The 21,066-nt window shown below is 39.4% G+C and overlaps 1 protein-coding gene and 1 long non-coding RNA gene across 3 annotated transcripts; one reads left to right on the plus strand and one right to left on the minus strand.

Moving 5' to 3' along the window:
* Positions 1–1,388: 1,388 nt before the first annotated feature.
* LOC139120390 (uncharacterized) lies at positions 1,389–14,771 on the minus strand. Its single transcript, XR_011549089.1, has 4 exons — positions 14,671–14,771; positions 4,072–4,304; positions 2,426–2,581; positions 1,389–2,079 (listed from the first exon to the last, which is right to left on the minus strand). It is a non-coding gene; the product is annotated as an uncharacterized lncRNA (long non-coding RNA).
* Positions 13,287–20,637, plus strand: LOC139120389 (uncharacterized). Of its 2 annotated transcripts, none has more exons than XM_070684771.1 (5): positions 13,287–13,889; positions 16,469–16,722; positions 18,084–18,173; positions 19,045–19,206; positions 19,595–20,637. In XM_070684771.1, the coding sequence occupies exons 2-5, from the start codon at positions 16,591–16,593 to the stop codon at positions 19,763–19,765; spliced, it is 555 nt and encodes a 184-aa protein (XP_070540872.1). In that variant the 5' UTR covers positions 13,287–13,889; positions 16,469–16,590; the 3' UTR covers positions 19,766–20,637. The 2 variants fall into 2 exon arrangements, with proteins under 2 accessions (XP_070540872.1, XP_070540870.1); XM_070684769.1 differs by lacking the exon at positions 13,287–13,889 and adding an exon at positions 15,201–16,089.
* Positions 20,638–21,066: the final 429 nt, after the last annotated feature.

A 21,066-nucleotide genomic window follows, 5' to 3' on the forward strand; every position in this document is an offset into this window, starting at 1 on the left:
GATGAAATTTTGTCTATAGGCTGAAATTTCGCCGAAGTTTGACAAAATTACATCGATTTTTCAGGTTCATATGCGACATTTTTGAGTTTTGAGTGCAGACAGAAATAAGTTTTGAGGCAACATGGCTGCGACCCCATGTTGACCCCTAGCCCTGCGTACGATGCTATGTGCTACAGCTAACACACATCGACATCGACATCGACGGTTATTTACGAGAAGTGAATAAAAGACTGTCATTTTTGGAAGCGATCGAGTAGCTGAGGTAGGCTGGGATACGACTTGGGCCCAAGAACGCTGAATTTCGGCAGTAATTTGGCTTTTTACGTCAAGTCCCAAAATGGATTTGAAGTCACCGACCCAACGTACGGGTCTTTGCAGGGCTGTGGTGAGCGGGGAGGTTAGCTGTAGCGGAACACACAGCATCGTACGCAGGGCTAGTTGACCCCCAAGTGAAAATGTGTTCGCGATCAAATCTTCAGAATTTTCAACAAAATCATTGCTTCTTACATCTTTTGTAAAATATAAAATACTAAAATAAAACTGCGATGTGCCATGTCTCCAGATTTCTAGAATATCGTTCGTTGACCGTTCGACGCAAACTTGTGACGCAGTTGAAATTCAATACTGACCGCCAAATAATCTTAATGAGACGAGATCAGTCTAGACATCCTCCAAATTATCCAACCATTCGCATTGGAGTTCAGCTCGCTTAGAGTATCATAACATTTTTCGGCCTTCTTTTAGATCGACCCTAATATCTCCCATTTAGGAAATAAATACACAAGCTACCTCGACAAAACTTCGTGCACCATCCGAGACCAAACGCACTACAAATCTGTCTTGACGTCATCATCTCCTTACATGGTAATCGGCATACCGTATTTTTTAGCAAAGGGGACACAGAATACGTCGGAGTATTCAGTTTCAAAACGTATTACATTGTGTGATGTTGTCAAAAAAAGTCATGTTACTGCAGTGGTATAAATTACAAAACACAAAAGTTCAAATCAGTTTATTTTGGACTGGCTTTACCCAACATTTCATATTGTTTCTTATGCCAGATTTGACCACGTGCTTACTGGCGACCCCTTTTCATGCAAATTTTGTGTCAAATGATGTGTTCCCCTGGAAAAACAAACGTACGATTTCTAAATGAAGGAGGCGAAATTTGCCCTCAAGACGCGAAACAACCCCTTTGGGGGTACCTAGCTATTTTTAACGAGCTTCTCGAATCTGCAGCTCTATTTCGAAATGATGGTCTGGTTTTCTCAGCTCAAGGATAGTGTTCTCCATCGCTGTGGGCATTACTATTCTCAACCGGGGTACAGTTTCCAGTCGTAATGTTTTTCATTGTGTCCGGGATATAAAACCATTCCTTTTCAAACTTTCTCTTTGATTAACACTAATCCACATCTTGTCAGTGATTAAACATGTTTCAAGTTTAAATGTTAAATTCTGGTCTCGAGCCCTCCTGTTCGACCAAACCGAAATTACCCCTCCCACTTTGGCTCGTCCAGTGGGTGTAGCAAGGGTCGTGCCATCGCCTAGGAAACGGAGGGTGCATTAATTGTTGCATTTCGATGCACATTTTGATTATATTCAGAAGATTTTGTGGCCAAAACTCAGATAGAGAAGCATTTATATTCACATCTCACTTATTCAAGACTGGCTGAGAGCAGCACTTCCATTCAGTTAACATCATTACGCCATTTATTATGCCAAGAAAGATGAAGCCAATACATTTTGCCCTCCCTGGTCTCAGCCAGAAATGGTTATACCTTACAGTTTTTTCCCACGGAATGAAAACAAATGTACTTGGGCTGAGGCCCAAGTACAACAAATGACGAAAATACAAAAAGTTATTGGAAAGACCACCCTCGAAGTACGGTCGATTTTTAGAGCCCTGCTTTTCTGTGTCTCAATGTACCGCATTTTAGCAGACCACAATGTTGTAGGTTGGAAGCTGTCACAAGCCATTCTGTCCCGTTTACTGTATACCTGGGAGGTTTGGTTCTCCCGGACCTGCATATTGCCCTGTTCGATGTCGACAGCCATACCAGCACCGGGATATGAATAGCCCTGCAACACAAGAACACGGTATGATATGATAAGTCGTGCTCTCGGGCGATAGGGGCATAAACTATACTTTCAGGTTTAAGTCCTAGAGATGCCACCTCTAATGTCTACATATATTTGATATCGACGGCACCATGAAACTATTGCATCACACTGCACACACAGGCATTCAGTCTAAAGACAGTACCCGATGGATAAAATACACCTCTTGAAAACATAGGAATCGATCATCGTCGTAAACTACGCGCCTCTTTACAACAGCTGAGCGCTACCCGTTAAGATTGATTTTTGCGTAGGTCAGCGGAACGCAAATTATGCTCTGGCTCGCGAGAATGGGATCGATACTTACCGCACTACTATGTTTCACTCGTGGTGTAGTTTTAGTGCCACGGTTCAAGTTGCCTGCGGCACATTCATTCGTCTGATATAAGTAGTTCACAATACTAAATTCAACTACGGCAGCGAAGACGAAAAACATACACGTCGTCACCCATATGTCCACAGCCTATAGGAGATGTGATACGATACAGAAGTATGTAATATAGTTAGAAAGAGGTAAACTTGTGAATTAACATTACCTTAAGGTAGTATGCACCTCGAAAGTGAAAGACTTAAACTTTTGCTATAACTTTTCTCAAGGAATCTTTCAATCATTCTCTTTCAAAATCAATAATAAAAATAGGGGGGTCACCATGCAAATTTTGGTACTAGAGAAACAAATTACCCAAGATTTACCGATATTAGAAATTCAAAATGGCTGCCCTCCCTGTGTTAACTCTACGGAGAAAAATAAAAATTTTCGAATTTCGAAAAACTAAGCCGTTGAAAAGTTTTCTTTTACCAAGAGCTTTAAAATGATCCCCCATATGTGGTATATCAGAAGAGAATTGTAAAAGTTTGAGAGTCCGAATGTCTGTCCCCGAGGTGCGTTCTACCTTAAAACCATGTTAGTATGTCTTGTTTAAAAATAGAGAGTTACATCTCGAAGGAATTGAGCACGACACATTGCAGTTGTTCAAAAGTTGCCACATGCTGATAGGACGGAACTAGTTGTCGGTACATGCACAAGTCCTCTTTGAAGAACCAAGACAGGGTGTTGAGGCGGTGTGGGGTGGGGAGGGATTGGGTGCGGTTAAGTAGTCCGGACTAGAATTCACTTGTATGTCAACAAAAACAATGCAGTCTATACAATTATTAAGAGTTGACAATAACATAATAACATAATTTAGACAGTGGAAAAAGAAACTGAAGTTCACTTACAAAAGAATGGTGGAAAAATCATCAAAAGTTACGGCTCTTATATAATTTACTTTCGGCACAAATATATGTTGACCCGGACTTTGTAATGCTCGTCTTACGAATATCAAAGCTGACTGAAATGGGCGGAGGCAAAACGCTGTTTTCGAGGAAGCGATGTCTTCATAAGTGCAACATTTGTGTTTACGAATCATCCTTGTCACTATGTCAGTTGTTTGGCTGTCATTTGGAGCTTATCCTATACGACTTGCAATCTCCTGTCCAACTTTACGCGTTCCTAGTACCAACATATTCAGATCAAAAACGAACGAGGCAGCATGGAACATCAAAAGATATGAGATTACGCCAACTTTTATATGCAATTCAGTCAACCTTTTGGACCACAGGGGCTCACAGGTGGCCATTAAAATATGAGAAAGAATAAAGAATACTGCTATTAAACCTTGTTCTGTGTACGAGCCTTTTTCCCTCGTTTTCCTCTTTCTTGACCGTTTGTCACGCAATACAATAGCCCTACAGCTTATGGCAAAGGTGCCGGGGTCAAGGCAGAAGTTCTGTATGAAAAGTCCACCAAGAGAGGGCGCATTACATACTGTAACATTCTGCAAACAGTGACCCGTCATGACTCAATGCACAAAGCGAGGAAACATAGGACAAGAAAGAAGAGAACGAGGAAAAGAGGCTCGTACACAAAACAAGGTTTAATGGCCACCTATGTACCCCTGTGTTTGGACTTACACTCGGGTACGAAGAGGCAGATATTGAATTCCAGATAGCTGTCACCTGTGTTGCCGTGGTCAATAGGGTCGTAGAACCGAGACTAGCACGAGCCGCAGTGGCGTCTGGACGTAGCCAGAATGCCACCCACGATACAATAACCAATAACGCCGTGGGTACGTAGGACACGAGGACGTAGTACCCGATCCTGTGTTGTAAATGAAAGAAGATCACCAAATGGGACCGGTCTTCCACTGAAAAAACAAACAAACAATAAGACAAATAGGACAGGTTAAAAGTGAAACTACATTTAATTCACCCTAGAAAAGTGTCATCATCACAGGCTTCTTTTCGGACTTCAATCTTCTGCTTTTTCCGAGCGATGTGCTTTGAAACATCGCGCTTTTGAATGCACAGATATTCAAATGGAATAGAAGCTGTTTGGTTGTAAAGCAAGCCCTATGAAAAAGTTAGAAAAATTATAATCAGGAAATTATCCAGTGTTGTCAGTAGTTTGTTACTCTTCACAAGTACCGAGAAAGCCGCAGCGCTCAAAATAACAAAAAATCAGCGGCACTTTGGAGGCGCTCGGTTATATTCATGTTCAGTGTGAAACTGAACATCATGACATTCAAGTTTATCTGAACATGCAATACAGTACAGTTTAAGATACGCCTATAAGTTGTCTTGCATATACGTCATTTAAAAGCAATATGAAATACATATCTCGGGCCGATAAGTTTTATACTTAATGTCAACAGGTTAAAACACTCTAGGTTCAGTCTAATATATAGCGACTACACATGTAGTGATACCGAGGCTCACCTATCGTCTGAACTGATGTCATTTTGGTACCATTGGGTCAAATGCTTCAATTGAAAGCCCCGAACGAAAGCGATTGTCCGGGATATAGCTTGTGCGTGTTCTTAGTGTTACATGGTATGAAAAACGCAATAGTAAGCTTATATTCACACTGGATCTACCAAGCGCTACATAGGTTTATCATATATCCATGCCCATATCGCTCCATCCTGGTGACGTTTACCGTAAAATATCAGCCGTGATATTTTACGGTAAACGTCGAGATATGCACGATAGACGTCATCAGTTTTGGAGTGTTCCCGAACTACATTTGTAATTTGATAGTAAACTAAGTAGACAAATAAAATGGCTGCCACTCTCTGTCTATGATACGATGTTGCCAACATAAAAACTTGAAGGGCTTTCAGGATCAAGGATGTTTCGGATAGCTGAATAACGGAGAATATGCTGAATCTTTTAAGGTTTTCGTGTTGTTATATTCCATTAGCGTTCTTGTAATTTTGGGACAAGCTGTAACAAACATTCTACCGTTCGCACTGCACGGTCTACCTCCGAAGGGAAGTGAGCGCGTCTCGCCCGCAAGACACCTGTTGATATGGCAACTCTCACTGTAAACAAACAAAATGGCCGTCTCTGACCACTCTCTACGACGATCGAAATCGGGAGAGATTTAAAGAAGAGGAAAGTTTTTGATTGGTAACGATTTTAAAAACTCAAAATTTAAGGCTTTCCTATCATGTGTGAAAGACTGGGCATTGGTATATGATTAATCGGTTATTACCCAACTTTACCGCCAGTTCCTTGCATCGTGTCAGCATGAGTATCATTTGTCTTGCGACTTCGTCTCGTGTCTGACGCAGCGCAAATGACACTCGTGCTGATACGACACAGAAACAGGCGATATTGGGTAATAACCTCTAATTACTAATCGTGATAAGAGAATATTTTACTTTACAAGTCATGACATGTGTCATCAACCTCAGAAGCTATGCATAGTCACAGTCCCTCCACCACATATTGGATAACTATGGCGTAATATGATCATGTGTCTTCAATTGCCCAAACTATAATTTCCAGTATTTAGTTATTGCAATGGTAGTCCAGTCAATCTACGAGATTTTGGCACCTAACCCACCACAAATTGCAACAGAATTTTTTTCTTCAGAATGCATTTTAGAGAGGTACCCAGAACAACATATTAAAAGTTTACTCGAATCCACCTTGGGGAAATATGCCTAATTTGCATAAATCAAATATAGCGGCCAACCATCCAACAAAATAACATAATTGGCCATATATTACATGTTGAACAAGCTATTTCAGTGATTTCAAAGTCTGAAACTAGTTATTTGGCTCAGGGAATCATTTTGGAGTTATAATGTTTTATATAGGCACTTCATTAATTTGCATATTTCCAATATGGCTGCCAACATTCCTACAAAAGAAATTTTCGGTCATAAACAAAGTATTAAACCAGCTATTTCATTGATTTTTAAGTCAAAAGTATGTTTCTTTGGCATGGACAAACGATTTTCGAGATGCAATGATTTGCATAGGTACTTCGTTAATTTGCATAAATCCAATATGGTGGCCAATAAACCTGCAAAAGACATTTTCTGTCATATACTACGTATTAACCCTTTGAGCGCCAAAGTCTATTTCTTATCAACTTTATAAAATGTAGCAGAGTCAATTTTTGTGCTATTTGCCAAAATTTTGACAAAAAACTGTAGCTGATGAAAAATGTATCCATTTTGTCCAAAATTATGAAAAAAGTACAGAAAAGTTGACAGAAATTGGTAAAATATTGCATTATAATTTTGGTGTAAAAATTACAGCAGTCAAAGGGTTAAATAAGCTATTTCTCTGATTTCAAAACTAAAAGTATATTTCTTTGGCATCAACAAACGATTTTCGAGATGCAATGATTTGCATTGTTACTTCGTTAATTTGCATAAATCCAATCTGGTGGCCAATATACCTACAAAGGACATTTTCTGTCATATACCACGTATTAATCGTTTGAGTGCCGAAGTCTATTTTTATCAACTTTGTAAAATGTTCCACAGTCAATTTTTCTGCTTTTTGCTAAAGTTTTGATAAAAACTGGTGCTGATAAAATATGATATCAATTTTGTCCAAAATTATGAAAAAAAAGTACAGAAAAGTTCACAGAAATTGGTAAAATATTGCATTAAAATTTTGGTGTAAAAATTACAGCAGTCGAAGGGTTAAACAAGCTATTTCAATGATATTAAAGTTAAAAGTATATTACTTTTGCATGGACATACGATTTTGAGGTGCAATGATTTGCGGTGGCACTTTGTTTATTTGCATAAATCCAATAGGGCGGCCAATATACCTACATTTATTGTCCTATATCATGTATTAAACAATCTGTTTCAGCCATTTTGAAGTTTAAATATATTTCTTGAGCATGAAGAAACACCTTTGGCGGTTCAGTTTTTTAAAAGACACTTTGATAATTTTCATAAATTAAATATGGCTGCCATATAATGTCCGAATAGCTTCTAATATAAATAAGGTTCTGGTAGAGTTTTAAGAGCTAGGAATATCAAAAAGAAACTGTTAAGATGACACTGCACCCAACACACCGTATTTTGACCAAAATATTTTTTTTGCAAATATTTATCCAATTGTGATTAATTTGTTAAGCCAAGATTAAAAATTCACTTTTTAGCTTGGCAAGCAGTCGTAAGTTGCATGATATAGTGTTAATGTATGCAAATGTATGCTAATCACCCGATTTCCTGCTTCCCTTTTTTCCAATTTTAAGATTTCCAAAGAATTTAACTCCAGTACAGTCTGACTGGGTCAAATATTCTGAAATTTTCACATTATGTTCTTTAAATGCGATATAACAAAACAATTATTTTGTTTTGCAATAAAATGCCTACGTTTTGAATAAGATTTTATTTTGCTTATCATGATTTTAAGCACAGTTTCGATTGTCATTCTTTAAGCCAATGCCATTTTAGAATGAAGATAGATAATGAAAAATAAACTTGTCGTTTTTTTCTTCATATACTCTGAAATATTACACTTCACAAAATAGTTTCTATGGGTTTCCTTGTCATCTTAGATAGGAAATATTCCTTTGAAAAAACTGTATTGGCAATGTGCAGCCTCACCTTAAGTCCATGAACTTTTTAAAATTCATTTTCTTTTAAATGTCGAAAATATACTATAAATTTACTAACAATAACGATCCATTTAAGAATACAAGTTTATTTTAATATGTGTCTGTGATACCTGAATTCGTTAAAATACTCCATAAATTTATTGTATTTTGAAAAGAGTGTTAAAGTGAATATGAAGGACTTACATATGACTTCCGAACGGATTAAAATACATAATTATATGTTTATGTGCGTTTACTAATGAGATGTAAGAAAGCCATGCAATTTTAATTATTTTGTGATTTTTGTACATATGACAACCGTTAATGATTGTTAGTTGTCTAATAATAACCTCTTTCTGAATATAACATTGGATTCATATGTTTACGGCATTACTTATGCTTTTTATAAACACGATAAGAACTCATTTGGGATAATTGGATTTTCATATCTTTCAATTTCTCAAAAATGTTAGGTGCCGTATAGCTGAATGTTGCAATATTGCAAATTACTCATAAAAACAAGTGTGTAACGTAAAACGAAAAGCAGATGAGATTAAACTTGTATATGAAATTGCCATTACTTCGCCATCCAATTATCCAAAATTAGTTCAAATCGTCTTTATATGTGTTTTATACTGTAAAGTGTCAAAACATGTAATCATCAATGTTTACCTTTTTAAAAAATGTGGCGTACAAAATATTTAGTTTTTGCTTTAGACTGAATCCCCTTCTTAGTGACGAGTGCATCTTAGAATTTGGTACATCCCCTATTTGATAGGCAAAAAGTCATCACATATAACAGCAAAAATACAATAAACACAACAAAGATAATAACAACGTAGAAACAAAAAATAATGCGACCAAAAATAACAAATGCCACAATACAGACAAATTTTGTCAGACTCTTAAAAACTTGATCAACACACAAACTCACAAAACTTGAAAACTGCATGCTTAGCAAAGGCTAAAAATTAATTCAAACAACTCATCAGCCTAACAGAATTTAACTGTTACACGATACAAACATGTACATCTGGAAAAATGACACTTGGAAAAATGACTCATGATGTACTTGTTTGTATTGTGTAATAGTTGGATTCTGTGTTTGGATTAATTGTAAGACTTTGTTAAAGCATGCAGTATTCAGTTTTTTGTAAGTTTGTGTGTCCTAAAAGTTTTTATGAATCTGACATTGTTTGCAATAGATCAAAATTTTAATTTTTGTGTATTATGGCATTTTTTATTTCGGTCATATCATTTTTTCTGTTTTTTTAGCTTTGTTGTATTTATTGTATTTTGCTGATATGTGTGATGACTTCTTGCCTATCATCTAGGGGATCTTATAAAGATGCAATCATAAATAAGAAGGGGGTTCAGCCTAAATTAAAAACTGAAGATTCTGAACACGTCTGTTTTCGACATTAAACATTACAGATTATATATTTTGACACTGTACAGTGTTAAACACCCACACAAATTACAAAAATGCCGTACACAGATGAATCTGATGCTATGTTCATAAAGAGAGTATATTATTCATAAGACTAACAATCATTAACAGTCGTCATATATAGAAAAATCAAAATTTTTAAATGTCCAAGGACTTAACACTTTCTTCTTGATAGATTCCTTAAAACTATACCAAACCCGTATTTATATCAGAAGCTATTAAGCAATGGGCCATTTATATGGCAGCCATATTTAATTTATGCAAATTATCAAAGGGCCTTTGTAGAAATTGAACCACTAAAAGTGTTTCTTTATACCGAAGAAAAATATTAAATCTTTAAAATCACTGAAATTGCTTGTTCCATGCCTGGTATATGACCGAAAATGTCCTTTGTAGAAATGTTGGCCACCATATTGGATTTATGCAAATTAACAAAGTGCCAATGCAAATCATAGCATCTCGACAAATATTTGTCCATGCCAAAGAAATATACCTTTAACTTTAAAATCATTGATGTAGCTGGTTTAATACGTGGTATATGACCGAAAATGTCTTTTATAGAAATGTTGGCAGCCATATTGGAATTATGCAAATTAATGAAGTGCCTATATAAAACATTATACCTCCAAAATGATTCCCTGAGCCAAATAACTAGTTTTAGACTTTGAAATCACTGAAATAGCTTGTTTAACATGTGATATATGACCAATTATGTTATTTTGTTGGATGGTTGGCCGCCATATTTGATTTATGCAAATTAGGCATATTTCCCCAAGGCGGATTCGAGTAAACTTTTAATATGTTGTTCTGGGTACCTCTCTAAAATGCATTTTGAAGAAAAAAATTCTGTTGCAATTTGTGGTGGGTCTAACCCTATTTTGACTGGACTATGGGTGGAGGGACTGTGGTTATTGCTACCAGTCACTAGCGACAATGGTGTACGCCCTGAATAAATTTAAACAACTCGCTAACATCTCATAAGGTCTGTCTTATAACTCAGTGGTGAGATAGTATCGGGTTGTTTTATCAGGTCGGTTAGCTTCAGCGTTAGTGGTCCCTCGCAATAAGAAACAGGAGCTGAGAGTGGGAAATTAATAGATAGGGACTGCATTCTTAGGAATATTATACAGAGAAAGTGAGGATACAAATTGGACACGCAGTTCAGGCTTTGCGTATATCAAAATATTTAATATTTATAAAGATATTTTATTGTTCGCTGGACCCTGTGATAATACCATGTTTACCTTCATGGCTTGGCCTCAAGGCGTTCAGTTCACCGTAAGATGCCAGCATATGTATCAGATCGACGTGGTGGTCTGTCCCAAAATGGTCTTCGTACAGTTTGCTGTGGTTGAAATATCAAAACTAACGTCTGATATCGAAACACAGGTATATCACTTTTGAGCAGCGTGTATGTACACATTTTTGTTCGTCGCCGCATCGACAAAGCATATCCAAGGTTACGTATGGAACCTTGTGTTAACTCGTTCTGTCATACAGTCTTTCCGTCAAACGCAGAAATAAAGCACACATCCGAATATCGGCCGGCGGGTCTACGGAAACAAGTCAGTTATCGTCATCTCATGTCCGTCGCCAATTAAAATTACGGGAGTTTTGTGCAACGGTCACCTTCTCGTTCGTGATCAGTCATTTCATCATCAAGGAAAGTTGAAGTAATTCTAACATGGTTTTCCATTGTGGCACAAAGCAAAGAATGGCAAATTCAAACAACGTAATATTATAGTCGCACCCGTAACCTCACGCACAGTCCCGTGGGTGCAGGGACTTTGCCTAAAGCAATCAACATCGATTGCCAATTGTGAACAGTTGCACGGATCGTCGAACACTTTGTTCGGCCACAATAATGGGAGCCGGTCTACGTTACCTTGCAACTGTCGCCGTAACCAAGGATAATATCAATAATTTGCTAACCGGCATCATGAACCAATGCTATCACAACGATGTACTCCAGGAGACTGGGGATAGATGAACCTGTTTCTGTTATTCGGCCGAGCGAGCAGCATTGCTGTAAACGAATCGAAGCAACTGAGGGCGCTAGTGCAACCGACGATGGCGTTCTTTTTCTACCTTCCATTTACGATCGGATCTTCTCACTAGTATTCACTACTCACTATAGTACTCACTAGTAGTGACTTGAAAACATTTCATTCACAAATTCCATGGAGGCTTTAATTTTTAATATTTGCGCCTGTTTTTGCATATCACTGTGAGTATTACTGCTGGCTGTTTCTCCCAAAGACCCCAAATAGTCTTTTTTTGTACAAGAGTTCATTCAGGGCCACCAACATTGATGCCTTGTCTTCATTTGGTACGACTCAAAGGAAAACCAATCTTGAGTTTCGAAGAGAGAAAATAGTAGATGACTGCAACGTGAAGTTGGTCTGGTTACTGGAATCATGTATATCTTCACTGTGCGGTGGTTTTTAGCCTTTGCCTGACACCAACTACAAAATGACTTGATTCTTTCGTTTACCAGTCACATGCAGTTAATTGACAACCTGATTAAAATTAGATGCAGAAATGGCGACGTTTCCACTTTGCTTGCACTTTGCTGTTCTCGTTAGCCGACAGCCGGTTGTGGTTTTCATCAGATCGATAGCCTGACAGGCCTAGCCCGCCAGGCTAACACTTTTTAGAAGTTTGAAAAATATGAACATCCAATATCCCAGATTAGTTCCGGTCGTGTTCAGTCTGGAAATTCTTCTCTGAAAGCCGTACTAAATTCGTTAGGGAGACATTACAAAGGCACTGATACTGGCCGAGACGCCAAGACTCAGTGGATGTACAGACATGCCATTGACCACTCACACAGAAAACACTGCTGATTTCGCATTCAGACACATTAAAACTGCATTGTTTTACAGGCCTATATCACAAATAGTCAGTACATGAAAACTTTGGTTTTTGTTTGAATGACTGAAATAAAATGTCCTACAGAAATTGAACGTGTTGTCCACTGCTAAACGTTTGGTGAATTGTCTTCCTTTCTATATCAAGATGAGAACTCAGGATGTAAGAAATTACCCCCTCTACTTTCACAGACACTGATGTCACCTAATCCATTACTTTAGGCACCACAATCCAATATTTTTGTCATCGAGATGAAATTTCCTTGAATAAACTTTTAAAAAGGGCAAAAACGGGCCCATGTGGACGTCGACTGTGACATTTAAGCCACTGCCAATATGCTACTAGTCATGTTTTCCTTGTTCGGCGTTATTTTTCAGTCATTGCAGTACACAACTACAAGTGCATATCGTCGGGACTGCGCTTGTGCAATGCGCATTTGTTTCTTTTCGACGCAGCCCCTCCATCGCGACTGTGGTTTCGACCAACTCGTGACAGTGAAGTCACGGTGTTTCCAATGCATATGTCCCTTGTTGAACTGGCGGTTTCTAGATGCGGCGACGTCTCTTTTCCAGCTATAGCGTCAAAACTATAAGTATTCTTTGATCGCACAACATTGAATCTTATTCCACATATCACGTTTCACAATGCTATGTTTATGACAAACACGCCCCTTTTGTCACTACAGCGACTCTTCATCACTCATCAGTATTGTTGACCCGACGTTGCTTTTCTTGAATACTCGATGAGCCGTAGAAAGGATTTGACGGTGTTTGAATTCAGCTCCCGCCTCTTTGCTAGTATGTTTACCACATCTTCTTGATGGTACTTTCCATTCCTGCCTTTTTGCTAAGATTTTTTTGAACCTTACTTCGCGAGACACAATCTCTCATTACAAGAAACACTATAGTATTACATGGCACCCTCTCTTATCGAAGCCCTACGATTAAGTATTCGACTGTCATTTCACAAAGATCACGTAAATGCTTATCTTGTTTCCATGTCATGGCGTGAAATCATACAATTATTCACCATGACCTCGCGCAATCATTGACCCTTTCCTTGATTCAAAACAATGTTTCCGGATTCATTGACACCTAACACTGTGCCAGTCCCAGTAACTGCATTGCTGCAGTTGATGGCGACTTCTACGCACTCATAAAATTCCCCTACGGATTTCTGACGAGTGTTTCAACGATTTGGCGAACAGCGTGAATGGGATTTTTTTTTCAAGTGGGCGGAGAGTCCAACCTCCAGTCGTCAAACATTTCATTGGTCCCCACTCATGCACTGTTGATTGTCCGTCCCTTCACAGAGCTGGTGGTTCGTTCCAAAGAAGTGTACTTGTCCTATTGACCTCATCGCAATTTTGATTTATGGCTCATAAACACCAGTATGCACAATAGCATGGCCTTGGATAGGTTGAATCCTACGTTCCGGGAACACCTTTGGCAAGTCGCAACACTTTGCAAGACAACTTCAGCAACGAACGAGGTCGCAGGATTATTGAAACAGAAACTGGAGCATAAGCCGGGACCTTAGGGCACACAGAAAGAGGTATTTAACCTGTTCTCGCCAATTGTGTACACATAGCCTGAGCTGGGACGAAACTGCCACTGTCAATTGGTCTCTCCGAATCGGTTTATCAATAAACTGAAGGAGTATTATAAAAAAAACTCCAGCGAACACCCACAAATCATGGTCGTGATTTCTTGCATGCGTTGGTCGGGCGAACGCGTGAACTACGGTGGGCTGTCAACACGGCTTGAGTCGCGGAAAAGACACTCACAAGCTGTTTCTTTGCGAAGGTGGTCATATATTGTATTCGTATTAGCGGGCGGGGTAAAGATGCGTGGGAGGGGAAATTTTACTCTGTTCGGCGGGCATTTCAAAAACAGGACCGGTGGATGAACAGGTAGAATATTCTGTTGTTGTAAGAAAAATAATATTGAGGGGGGAGTAGAGAAGTGCCTTTGATTCTGGGATTGGGCCAATGGAGAGTCCCCTGATGTGACGACGAGAGTGAAAAATACCGATGGGGTATTTTTTGAAACTTTAGTTGGGGTAGCTGTAAGGAGCTTCATTGGTTGAAATGCTGAGGACAAAGGGCACAGTGAGGCGGAAAATTGGTCTTTACAAGGTCGATAAACATGCCATATACGTGTATTAACGTCTGAAAGAAACACTGAGGGGAGGAGAGAAAGACGAAAGGGAAAACGGTTAGGTGCATGGGGTGGGGACAACTTGTAGCGAGGTGGTTGCGAAAAGCTTTCTCTACCATATCCAAAGTATAATTCTGCTCAAAATACCCCCGAATAGAACATTTACGTAGAAATACCTCTTATCAAAATTTCTCGAAATCGGCCGGTCTTCTGCCCTTTGTCAGCTGATATTCAGTGGAGTGCGGATCTCGAGCCACTAACTGCCGCCTACGCCTGAGCTTCACAAAGACAAATGAAATGAAGAAAACTGATCCTGCAATGATACTCCGCAAACAGATTTCGGTCACGACCTGATAGTGAAACAGATCTAGAGAAGCGATGAACCAATCGGACTAGCCGACAAGTCGCCTGCCACTGATTTGTCTTTACCTTTGTCTAGCCATGTGAATTTTCATTTTGTATCTAGCTCAGATGTACTTGAGTCCAGCCATCACAATCATGACAAACGCGCCAGCGTTGAGTTCGCACCTCGAACAGAAATAGAAATTGAGATTCACTTTGTAAATTTTGTACATGACAAAAAGCGACCTAGAATTTACCGACACTTGAATTTCAAAATGACCACCATGCCTGTGTTAACTCTAAAGGAAAAATCAAATTTTCTATTTTCAAAAAAAAATAAAGAAATAAATAAATAAAGAAATAAGCCAGTGAAAACTTTATTTACTGCAAAATTAGCTTGCGCACAACATAGTATCTTGTGCGCACGAGATAATAATTACCTTTTTTTCTCAAAAATGTCCCTTGTGGGCTTATGAATGACGACCAAAAAAGTATTGTAAACGTTTTAGAGTTCGAATATATCTTTCATCGCGGCGCATTCTACCTTAATGAGACCCCGGTATATATTGTGGCCAGTCCGACAGCACTGCGAATTCTCGAATTGCTTTGCAAGCTATCTGTGTTATCATTCTACACTCTTCTGTCTTCTCTCTGTGGAACTTGCATGCCTGAATTTCAGGAGATGAAACTGCACAGCTCCGACCGTGACCGGCCATTTTTGCGGATGAAGCTTTTTTTTTGGGGGGGGGGGTGTGGAAAAGTTTGGCCGGGAAAAACATGCATTCTGTCAAGCTTTGGGAATCTAGTAGAATGGAAGTGTAGGAGATGATGGGAACTTGGTTACTCATTTAGGTATGCAGATTGAAAAATATGCAAATCACATGTTCCGAGAGACTTTAGACATTTATTGTTTCGTCAGTCAGGGCCTTACTTTCGATTTAGCTGTTGGCACTCGGGACGGCTCGCTGCTTCCCGAATCTTCGGCACTCGCAGGGACTTTCGCCGTGAACCGTATTCGTGCCCACCCGTATACATGCCTCTGGAAAATCACCAGTGATGATAAGATGGTCGAAAATCCACCACTCTGTGATTAGCTGACAAAACTACCGTAGTCTGCCTTTTACCTCCATGTCTATGCGAACAGTATGGGAACTGTAGATATTGCGGCAGCCTCTGGTTGAATTTTCTTGAGAAAACGAAGTTGGCTTCGAAACACCATTGACTGTCGAAGATCAGATTCACGCGAGAGAGTTGTAAGTAATCCGGCAAAACAGAGAAGAGTCTTAAGAATCAATGATTACTCATGGATAGCTTTTTTAGTAAAGCAGATCATTAAGTACCAGAAAGTCCCGGCCAGAAATCATGATTTATTTGAACACACGTGACAAACATGTACTCCTGTGCTATTTACTTACAGTGTATAGTGTTTCACAGAGGTTTTGTTTTGCCCAGTATGTATTACGTTCAGATTATAGGGCTTTGTTCTGAACAATTCGGGTCACGGTTCTGAGTCATGCTCTAAATTTATACTGGGCAATCCCAGGGGTGTGTGTGAAGGGACATTCATGCATAAATAGCAGGACAAATCCTTGTAATTATATCATTTCATCATTCCTCTCTGGACATTTATAGTGCCTCACAACTACCTTTGACAATTCTACTATCAAATTCGCAATCCTTGGGCATAATAATCTGGCAGCGGCGACGCAGTATATATCGGTCATATTTCCACACAAGGCACCTAAGGATTTATAATGGACAGAATGTATAGACTTTTGCAATTGGTCTGTCCCGACCCAAATGGAGACACGAAGAAACGACTCGAACTGCTTCAAATGAAGTCGAGAGATCTATTGCAGGCCATAGACAAAACGAAGATAGAGTATGTAAGTATCTCAGCCAATTTTCAAGAATTCAAATGGACAGCCGTGGCTACATACGGATTTTTATCCGGGCCTCTCTCTGGAGTGTACCACGGGTCTCTAGTATTCTGAATAAATCTCGTACAATTCACGCGGCCGATGCAGTGTGGTACACTTGGGTATGGTTATCCATGGATCACCCGAGCGTGATCCGAGCAAAGGCCTGCCCATTAGTGTGTAAATTGAATCGGTTGATGGTTGGCCGCATGTGAGGTTTGTCAACTTTGAACTACAGAACGAAGGACATGCAACCCATTGTGGCCGGTAAATGTCCTTGTCGGTTTTGCTGCCACCAGCAGGGCACGCTTGCCCTCACTTCAGGTCAAACGTTGAATATAGGAAGGTCGATCTCTCCTCAATCGCATTCTTGGTGCATGAGGCCACGGTCAATCTATCAGAGGGACCGTGGTGAGGAGGAAGTTAGGTCGGTCAGCATTGTAACGCTGCGGTCGTCGATGCTTAGTTCTCGCAGTTTTACTATATACATGTTAGTTCGTTCAATATAGGCTTGCTCCAAGTCATATAAATATTAAAAAACAAAGTAAATTGAAGAAATAAAATTCAGCAGACTATCGCGTTAGTGGTAGACTGTTGCGTAGATCATTGGGTGAACGCGATGGGTAGACCCTGACTGTATTTGCTACCAAGAAAAACCAAGCGACGGGGGTCAGTCTACGTTCAATGGGTTGTGAGACCCGTTAGTCGGAGCTATCGACAAACCGTACCTTGTTTATCTCGCTGACAGGTGGAACGTTTGGTGGTGACGCAATTTCCGCTATCCAAGAAAAACATGAGTCAATGCGCTGGCGATAGCACTGGGAAATATTTTGCTCAGCGGGCAACTTGAAAAATAGCCAAATGAACGGGTGGGTGCACGATTCGTCGTTTTCACAACTTTGCCAGATCGGAATGGCAAAATGACGAGATCAATTAAAGAGAAGGCTGACGGGAATTTTCATAATGGTGAGCCTGTTTAGTGGGGGAGGGGGGGTGGTTTCCTGATGGGGAGAGGGATGCAAATATGTGGCTTGAAATGGGCAAATTTCGAATGACAACGGCTTGGTGCTGAAAATACTCCAGAATGGTAAGTTTAATAAAACAAATATAAGGCTTATATTCACAAGTCTTTGGCTGGCCCTGTTACTTGCAACACGGTCCCGCTCACAACAAGAGGACAGTCCTCGGAAGAAATATTCCCCGAGCGACATACCTCCCAGTCATGGTTCATTAAAAAAGAAACAGCAGCATCTTTCTTGAATTAATAAAAACGACAAAACGGCGAATCAAAGATCAAGCCAACAAATGACGTTTTTCTTATATTGCAGCAACCAGAAACAGCTGTAGAGGATGAAACAGAGTTCCCGGACCAGTTACCTGACCCACCGACAAAACTTACGATCGAAAATCGACAAGAGGTAATGCATATTCTTAATGCCATATCATTCCTTATTTGCACAAGAACAACGTTACTTTTGCTTTGTTTCAAAGGTTTTTCCTTCGCACTACATTCAATGGTATTGGCAGTTTTGTATAATCTACCATATCCCAAACGGTTGTGGGGAGTATTGTACCTTACACTAACGACAAAAATCACATAAAGGTAGCTGTGCCTCACTTACAACAGAGGCCTGGGACTTAGCGCGGAATTTTACACTAATTCCTGTGTGGAAATGGGAATAAGGGGTGTAGTATTCGGCGCTGTATTCAGCATCTCCTCAGTGCAATAAACTATGGAAGCCCAGTTGCCTGGATAATCTATCCGCGAAGATTAGTGTGTATTGGCACTCCAGGCTAGCTCATAGTGATACTACTTACAATTATAGTTCAGTATACTTTATAGTATCACTGAGTCTTTAGTGACCATACGCACTAAAAGCTGGGCGTCACCTCAGATAGCTCATGTAGGCAACGTTTCAAGAACCTGTGGTTATACTGACATATATCAGTCGACACATATAGAGCCCTATGTGTGTCGTTTGCGTTTACATGAAAGAACGATATGATTGAAACGACATGTACATGTATAGAAACAGGTGCTTTCAATTTCATTAGAGAATAACCACATAAACAATAAACAGATAGCTCATATGCTTATCATACCTTATCCAAACCATTCGATGCTGGTTATCTACTTGTCTATGGTCTATTTAATCACAGTAAATAAATGATGATATACTCCCAGCGTATAGTCTGGATTGACTGTGTGTAGGTGAATACGATATCCACAAACACTGGAGAGGAGATATTCTTTCTAATTTTTTCGCTTCCTATGTGTTTTGAATACAGGCGGAGCAAGCCTTACGCAAGTATTGCCGCGATTTGCTGACGTTTAGAAGATGGCTCAAAGCTCTTACACAACAGTTCCAAACAGTTCGGAGACAAAATGCCCGTCTCATGAAGTCGTTAAAGACTAAAACGAAACGAGTGAGAGTACAAGCCAGGCTAGTGGTAAGCCTTCAATATCATAATTTCTTGTTAAATTGACGCGGAAACAGGATGCGAAAAATTATGACATGAAAATACTTACATTTCTGGGAAATGTGACTTTTCTACATTATCTGCAACGTTGTTCAAGAAGCCAACGCACAATACAAACACATATGTATATGTATTTACAGTGTCTGTCTGTCTGTCTGTCTGTCTGTCTGTAGTCTGTCTGTCTGTCTATCTGTCTGTCTGTCGTCTGTGTGTAAATGCATGCATACATGCATGTATTAAAATATTTGACTGGAGTATAAAATAACCTCAGTTTCATCAAGACAACGTCTACATTGATGTGTTTGTTCGTTACTTATGCAGACTTTTCATTGCACGATTTTTCTTCATTTTTCTAAAGATCACGGAAGACGTGGAATCCCGCTCACAGAGAAGGGAAGATTCAACGAGTATCCCGTCACACATCGACGACAGCCAAGTGATGGTGTTTCTTGAGAAATACTACCTTTACGAAGTTTCCAGTAATCAAATTATAGACTATGTCATCCAAAACATTGATTTTGAAGACTAAGTTAAGCAACTTTCGTCGTTGCCTCGGCAACTGAAAAGTTTCTTAATGCTTCGATCCAGTGGGGGACTGCTTGCAACGAGAAACTACCCAGTAACAGCTCTGGATAAAGCGACGGCAAAATATAAAAATTAATTTCCTTGATTTGAGGCGCGCCTTTTTTAGCTCTCATAGCAAGACTCGGACAAATTTGTGACCGTATTCATGCATAACCGTATTTCCTGGACGTCACTTGACCTGCACTGGACTCGATTTAAACCGCTTTTGCTGAACTTCAGTTCTCGAGACTGCGCAAAATGGCTAACTTCATCCCGTTAAATCCTACACTGCAAATTCTTCTGGATTGAAATTTCAGAACACTGTCTATAGTATTTATTCCAATTCGGTTTGCGGGCAAACTTATGTGTCTTTGAGCATGAAATACTTAACCAGAAAACTTACAACAGCAACTATAAACCGGACAATATTGTATCCCGGACCTGCCGTGGACATCTTTCATTTCAGAGCAATGCGCTTTGTCATATGGAAGGCCAATACTATTACATAAGCTTACTTATTCAGGTTTGCCCTAAACATTGTACAACTTCAGATATAAGGGCGCGGGTCTGATGTGTTTTTGGCACAAGTTTACCTGTGACTCAAGCAATGTATGGCACTTTTTATTTATTTAAAAAGAACGTGTTTTAAACCAAGTGTAATTAAAAAGAACATATTACGGATATATGTGCTACATAAATATTGACAACTTAACAGAGGATTTTAATTTTATAGTTCATATGTATGTATGTATGATGTCATTTTCCTTGAATCTGTATTTTTATATTCTTGTATCCGTATCTATTTTTGAATGTAAATAAAGGAAGGTATCATATTTATTAAGCGTGAGCAGTTAATGTCCATCTGCATAAAACAGGCCTTTTAATCGTTACAGCTTGGCGAGAAGCCATAATTCTTCCCTGTCATCAAAGGCATTGTGGGTAACATCCTTGTTCTTTCTGCATTTTAACGTAGACGCTTTTGCCTGTAAGATAGGGACAGAGGCAGTGGAGGGGAAGATGCATGCACAGGCTTTAAACCATTTTACGAGATATTCCCACTATAACGCCGTAACAGGAGAGTCTGCAATGCACGGTGTCAGAGTCTACGAGATTGAACGCCTTTATAAGTGGGACAAAACATTGTGTCATTGTACAAAAAATAATCTCTATTCGACAAAAGCAGATCGGCGATCTTGACCAGAGCAATGCGGTAGGAGCTACGTAAATAATGTCCAAAGGGACTGCTACTTAACCATAGCGTTGTTT

This window comes from Ptychodera flava, chromosome 20 (assembly GCF_041260155.1).
Source record: "Ptychodera flava strain L36383 chromosome 20, AS_Pfla_20210202, whole genome shotgun sequence".
Taxonomy (NCBI): domain Eukaryota; kingdom Metazoa; phylum Hemichordata; class Enteropneusta; family Ptychoderidae; genus Ptychodera; species Ptychodera flava.

What these genes read in the sequence shown, in the direction of transcription:
- LOC139120389 (XM_070684771.1), top strand. Translation starts at nt 16,591, where the DNA reads ATGGACAGAATGTATAGACTTTTGCAATTGGTCTGTCCCGACCCAAAT. An exon ending in ACAAAACGAAGATAGAGTAT is followed by an intron (nt 16,723 to 18,083) that starts GTAAGTATCTCA and finishes CTTATATTGCAG; the next exon opens with CAACCAGAAACAGCTGTAGA. An exon ending in CGATCGAAAATCGACAAGAG is followed by an intron (nt 18,174 to 19,044) that starts GTAATGCATATT and finishes TTTTGAATACAG; the next exon opens with GCGGAGCAAGCCTTACGCAA.